The sequence below is a fragment of the Panthera uncia genome, chromosome A2, assembly GCF_023721935.1.
Source record: "Panthera uncia isolate 11264 chromosome A2, Puncia_PCG_1.0, whole genome shotgun sequence".
Lineage (NCBI taxonomy): Eukaryota > Metazoa > Chordata > Mammalia > Carnivora > Felidae > Panthera > Panthera uncia.
The window spans coordinates 151,307,738-151,314,695 of record NC_064816.1 but is presented as its reverse complement, the minus strand read 5'-3'; the positions used below and the strand labels follow the sequence as shown (position 1 = coordinate 151,314,695).

The window sequence follows — 6,958 nt, the reverse complement described above, 5'->3', positions numbered from 1 at the left end:
TTAAAATGATCATTCAAAAATTTAAAAGCAATGAGAATAAGAGCCAGAAGTAGTAATGCAATTACTACAGGGCAGCATTTGATGGCAATGTAAGTGACACTTCAGTCCTCACCATTTACAGTGATGAGTCAATAGGTGTTTACAGATGGATAATACAATGTGCGTGTCTATGTGTACCTGTTCAGAGCTATGAAAGTAACCACCACAAAAACTAGAGTCAGAAATAATAGAAATGTTGCTTTGGGGAAGTGAGATTTTGGGTGAGGCAGGAGACTTACTATTCACAAAAGACCTTTTCAGCATTTGTTTACTTATTTGTTGGCCAAAAGCTGATATTACTTTGAATATGATGATGATGACAATCAACTTGAAACAACTCTAATTTCACTTCTGTAATATTTGGGTGGAGATTTAGAAATGAGTAATAGTGTTATGTTTTTGTAAGTATTGACAATCTCATTTAAAAAAAGCTATATGTGAGAATTGGAGGGAAGATGCTTTTAATAGACAGCTTTGTAGCAATCAGGCTATTTCACAAGAAAATAAATCTTACCATATTAACCAGAAAATAGTGACAAACAATGGTGACATGTGACATGTGATATATACTTCCCCAATTATCTGTTACTTGGTTTTGGGAGTTGCTCGATGAGAAATGTAACCATTTCCATCAATACTTTGTCATAGGTGATGGCTCTGATGCTCTATTTCCAGCTGCCCATGACTGTGTGTTTTGATAGTCACTCACTTAATGTCTTCAGCCTCTGAGAATGTTTACAAAGCACATCTATGAATTTTCTTAGCATCCAGTATATTATTCAGAATCCATTTGTTAAGGTACAAGGAAGCATGCTATCATTTTGAATATCAAATACTTTTTTTTTTAAACAACAAAATCCTTGATAGGGATTAAATGACAAATAGTGATGTATGTATAACACTCACACCTGAAATAGTTGTGTTCCTTCTCTAAAGACTTTCACGGTGTCAAGTCATATTTACTTTCCGGTAGGTTTTAAGGATGGCACATGTGAGGAGTACTGGCTAGCACAGTTAAATCTTCAGCCCAGTGAGGACTCCCCCTGAGGTGTCCATGTTTACAGATTGTTCTATAGTCTGGTTATGAAATGGGGGAAGGTAGTTCACCTTTTCTTCTCTCAGGATGGTAGCCCTTTCCACTCCAGGACATGAGTAACGAGGCAGCCTGAAGTCCAGAACCTATCCTGAATAGATTCAAGTGGTCTTGAATTGCATCTCTCTCTTGGATTGAAAATTTCAAAATTTCAAAGTTGTTTTTACATTTTGCTCTTTTGCTTTTATTTGTTATCTTGCAAGCCCATGGACGTGGAAGTTCAGAAAATGAGACCTTTAAGGAAGAGTCTGTCTATCTTCTTGAAAAGAAAAAGAAACAATTCCTCTATTTCAGGAGAAATTTAACCTAATTTTTTGCAGATAGGAAGAGAAAGTAGAATAAGTTTTATTTGGTGAATTTTTCAAATATTAAGTTCTAGAGATTGGTGATTCAACATTAGTTGCTATCCCCAGTGTGGCTCCATTTAATAATGAATATAGCCATTTGGATGTAAAATATTGCAACAAATAATTGGTACATATGTCAATTTTTATGTACTCAAGAATATCTATAAAATAAATATCCCCAAGTATAATTGTCAAATAAAAGTATGTACTTTCAAATGTATTACTAAACTGTACTTAAAGAAGCAGCAATTAACATTTCCATAAATTTATGAGATTGCCTTGTCCCCATGATCACACACAGTGTGTTACCAAACTTTTTGATCTTTGCTTATCTAATAGGTAAAAAATTATATCTCAAAGTAGTCTTCATTTTCTTCTTGATATAAGCCAGGCTGAGCATCTTAAACTTTTTTGTTTTAGGTTTTGGAAAACAATCACCTTAAGAAATTAAAAAGAATTATCTAAGTTCCAACACCAAAAATTCTGACTTAATTGATTTAGGGTCAGGTTTCGACATTGGTATTTCAAAAATCTCCCCCAGAGATTCTAATGTGTAGAACCGCTGCTTTTACATAGAGCAAGTGGAGGTAAAATAGGAGGCTTAGGTAAAGAATATGTCAAACATCACTAAGACTGTGCCCAAGAAGCAAAAGAGAGAAATGAAGATTAACCTTCTGTATAAAAAACCACATCAGGTGGAAGGATCAGGTCAGGTTTGGGGAAGAAAGGAGGTGGGAGGAGAGGGGTCTGGGTAAGGGGGAGGCAGAGCTGGTTGGGCTTGTTTTGTGGTATTCTGGTTCTCTTTTAGGTGAAGATGAACTTGAGGCTGAAGCTGCTTCCAAGCTCTTCTCAACCCAGGGTTGTCCTGAATCAGCAGAATGGAGTGACCAGCAGGGTAGGCAGCCATGATGAATTTGCACAAAATAATCCAGGAACTGTTGGCGTCACAGATATTGGACATATAAAGAAATAGAGCAACTGCATTGGAAATGTAGAGAATGAGAAAGTAGCTGCTAACTTTGATGGTCCCCATGTGAGCCAGTGGCATTGCTTTCCATGTGTAGGGTGTGTCTTTTGAGAGAGATGATCAGCAGGGTGGCTGCAAAGATGAGCATGATCGGAGGAATGAAGATCCCCAGGTTATAGAGAAGAACCAGGTTGACCACATTGGTCTGAGTGAAGTATTTTTTCTTAGAGGAGTTGGGAGAGGGATAGAAGAATTGTTACAATACATGGTGTTGATGTCATTGGAGAAGAGCACACTGTAGCCTAAGGAAATAAACATTGATAGTCACAGAGCCAGGGCATCCGTCCCGGAAATTCTCTACTTCAGCTTGAGGAAAAGGGGGTGGGAGAAATCAGCGATCTTCACGAAGTAGAAGCTGAGCCAGGCAGCAAACCAGAGGCTACAATGATTTAAGAACATGAAAGTTACTTTGAATGTACCATATATAACATCTTCATTATAAAAATGTGGGGATGTTGAGCTGAAGGTAATTTTTATCATCATGAAGCTTTGGAGAGGTATTCTGGATACACTCAAGAAAAACAGGATCCTGCTTATTGGAAACTGCCTTATTTTTAATCCATTCAGCTGTATTTATAGCCATGATGAACCCATTTGCAACGATACCAATGATGCATTCAGTGCCTATAATTGTTAAAATTGAGAGGATGTGAAATGGTGAAAATTCATTATCTGCAGGATTGCAGGTTTTTGTCATCCTGAGTTGTTACCCCTGTTTGGTGTCCGGAGGAAAATGTCTCTCTAGCGTTTGATAGGCAGATCCTCAGTAGCTCCCACTATTCATGTCATAGGAGGAAGCCTTTGATGCATCATTTCCAAATTCATTCCATTTGTTTATCTCAGAATTCTTAGCTCTAAATCTGGAGATGCAAATGATGGAAGGATTTGCTTTCTAATCCTCTTCCATGTCCATTTGGACTTGTTGGTTTTAGTTCAATTATGGGGCCCAGGAAGGACTAGAGTCAAGCCCGATGCGGGGCTTGAACCCATGAACCGTGAGATCATGACCTGAGCCGAAGTCAGACACTCAACTGACTGAGCCACCCAGGTGCCCCAATCTTTTGTATATTTTTAAAAATTTTTAAATTTTATTTAAATCCAGGTTAGTTAACATATAGTGGAATAATGATGTTACAAGTAGAATTTAGTGATTCTCATCACTTACATATAACACCCAGTGCTCATCCCAACAAGTGCCCTTCTTAATGCCCATCATCCATTTAGCCCATCCTCCACTCAATATCCTTCCAGCAATTCTTAGTTTGTTCTCTGCATTTAAGAGTCTCTTACAGTTTGTCTCCCTCTCTTTTTTTAATCTTATTTTTCCTTCTCTTTCTCTATGTTCATCTGTTTTGTTTATTAAATTCCACATATGAGTAAAATCATATGACATTTGTCTTTCTCTGGCTGACTTATTTCACTTGGGTACATGCTCCTTTATAAACCACTAATGTGGTATTGAGAACCATGGCCTTTACTAATGCCAGTTAAGTAGAACATCTGCCTGCCAAGTCACCATTTAACTTAGTTTCACTTGTGACCTCAGGGAACTGATTGGAAATAATAATAAATTCAAAGTCAATGTAATATATAAATCAATGTATGCTATGTATAGCGTGTGTGTGTGTGTGCGCGCGTATGCTAGACACTGTTCAAATACTTTATATATATCATCAAATTTAAGCCACACAGCAATTCAGTGAAGAATGTATTTTATTATCTACACTTTGCAGATGAGGAAACTGAGGCTAAATAACTTGTCCCAAGTCACACATCTAGAAAGAGACAGTGTTGGGATTCTACCTCAGGTCACCTGGTTCCAGAGACCATCTTCTTACCACTCTTTATATTTCCTACACCCATGTGTGGATCCTTTTGTGTGCGCCAAAGACCAAAGTCAGGGTTGACTTGACTGTAACATTTTTTTCCTGGTAGTCTTTTATGATGCCTTCACTATTTAAGGGAAGAATAATTGAGTTAAAAAAAAAAAGCGTAATCCAGCTTTCTACCTGTGAGACTTTCTTTACTACTCACACAGAACACTTCACTTCTGACACTTCTGGTCATCGAACGTGTGTGTGGTTTTGTTTTGTTTTGTTTTGTTTTGTTTTCCCCACACCAGGCCATTCTGTGATAGTAGCTGGGTGTCCTACAATTTACCTCAATTCAGACACTAACTGCCTGTTTATTATTATTTATTAATAACAGTTTATTATAAAAGGATATGCTAAAGGCTACGGATGATTCTTCAGGTGGAAGAGACGCAGAAGGCAGAGTATGTCCACGCCCTCTCCAGGGGCCCCACTCTCCAAACACCTCACATGTTCACCAGCCTAGAAGCTCTCTGAACCCAGTCCTGTGCGATTTTTATGGAGGCTTCATCACATAGGCGGGATTGAGTAAATCACTGGCCATTAGTGATAGTGTCAACTATCACCCGCCACCGCCCAGCACCCCCGTCTAGAAATCAGGGGGTGGGACTGAAAGTTCCAAACCTCTAATCACATGATTGGCTCTCCTGGCAGCCCGCCCCCAGCTTATGTGCAATCGATTGGAAAGCCACATCATTAACATAACCAAAGACACCTTTATAACACTCATCTCTTCGGAAATTCCAAGGGTTTTAGGAGCTCTGCTAGAGAAACAAGACCAAATGTATTTATTATAATATGATATGATATGATACAATATACATAATCATACCATAATATACAATATCACAATGGTAAAACAAGAAGACACTAATTTTCAAGAGATAGAACTTCGTTGCAAAATGAATTACTTGACAGGTAATAAACTTCTTTTGTTACATATAAATATTTAAAGGCCTACACAACATTTACCTTTCATTTAAATAGAACACTACGAAAATGAGGGTCGAAGGTATTAAAAAAAGAAAACTGGAGACACCTGGGTGGCTCACTCTGTTAAGTGTCCAACTCTTGATCTCTGCTCAGGTCATGATCACACTGTTTGTGAGTTCAAGCCCCACATCGGGCTCTGTGCTGATAGTGTGCAGCCTGCTTGAGATTCCCTCCTACTTTCTGCCCTTCACCTGCTTGTTCTCTCTCTCTCTCCCTCTCTCTCTCTCTCTCTCTCAAAATAAATAAATACACTTAAAAACAAAAAGAAAGAAAACCACAGGGCCAAAATGATGCCACTTAGACCAAGTTCCCAAACCGGGGCTTAATACTCAATCTAATTGCAACTTCAATCTCCCCCAGAAATATTGCCCTAATTGTCTGGAATTTTCTGGCCAGCACTAAAGAAGTAATCTGTCACTGGGACTCTCTCAGTCCCCCCCAAGAGATGAAGTAAACTGCAAGGTAAGATCCTCTGCCCTTTTCCCTAAAAGAAAGTGACCTTCCTGGAGCCATCCTTTCTTTTCTTTCCCTAGTAACTTCCTTGCCCCTCCTCCATCCTATAAACCTTCCATTTTGTACAACTCTTCTAGGGCCTTGCTACTTGCCAGATGAGGTGCTGCCCGATTCATCGCTTGTTGAATAAAGCCAGTTAGATCTTCAAATTTACTTGGTTGAATTTTGTTTTTGTTTTTGTTTTTTTTAACAAAGGAAAAGCTCCCTGTTCCTTTACAACATAGGCTAACCAACAGTAGGGTAAAAACAGCACCAGAATCACTCAATCTTTTTTGGAATATTAAAACTAAAAGAGATGGCCATTGTATAGCAGGATTCTCACACAGAGAGACGGGGCCGCGAGGCTTCTTTTCCAGGAAGCACTTTATTTGTCGTGTCAGCATGGGCTCAATGGGTTTGTATCCGAAAAACCCGAGCCCTGAGCGCAGCAGGGTGTAGCCTTTTGCGCAATTGCAGCTTCTTTGTCTCCCATATAGGGTGACACACATAGTCTGATTGAACCCAGTCCAAGTTTCAGAGTTGTGTCAGAGTTATGCATACGTGTATAGGAGTTGATTGGGCACGTTGCCTTCCTTTGTTCTGAGAAGGCCCCCACCACATTCCTTAGGGAGGGGCTCTACCTCTACCACAATTGAGGTGCTCATTTCTAATTTTAAAATGTATGCACGGGACAAATGATGATAAAATTGACCTCTCAATTCAGAGTAAATAGACTTTCGTGAATGAACATTAAAGTAATGACAAGTAATTCTAACAGAGAGAAGGTTGGTGAGTGAGGTGTCTCTGAAAATCTTCACAACGTTTGTTTTCTTCTTACTTAAGGCCTCTTTTTTAAAAAAGCAAAAAGCTTATGAAGGTTTTCCGGCCTGATAAACTGTTTGAGACAAGTTTTTATGGATTTTACCATCTTGTCTTTAAATCCCTGTTTTTGAACTCCAGATATTTCCTTCAAATACAGTGTTGTAAACAACTCCGCTTGTTTCCACACACTTGTGCAAGCAGCTCAGGACCTCTGATTTGGTTTGAAGAGGTTTTTCTTGTCACTGGCTCTTCCCCAGCTCTGCCCACCCAGGTC

General features: G+C 39.0%; 1 protein-coding gene across 1 annotated transcript; it reads right to left on the bottom strand.

Moving 5' to 3' along the window:
- Positions 1 to 2,188: 2,188 nt before the first annotated feature.
- Positions 2,189 to 3,213, bottom strand: TAS2R39 (taste 2 receptor member 39). Its single transcript, XM_049642309.1, is given in 4 exon segments — positions 2,189 to 2,516; positions 2,518 to 2,692; positions 2,695 to 3,041; positions 3,043 to 3,213. Coding segments are annotated over 4 exon segments (1,011 nt in total). The 5' UTR covers positions 3,204 to 3,213.
- Positions 3,214 to 6,958: the final 3,745 nt, after the last annotated feature.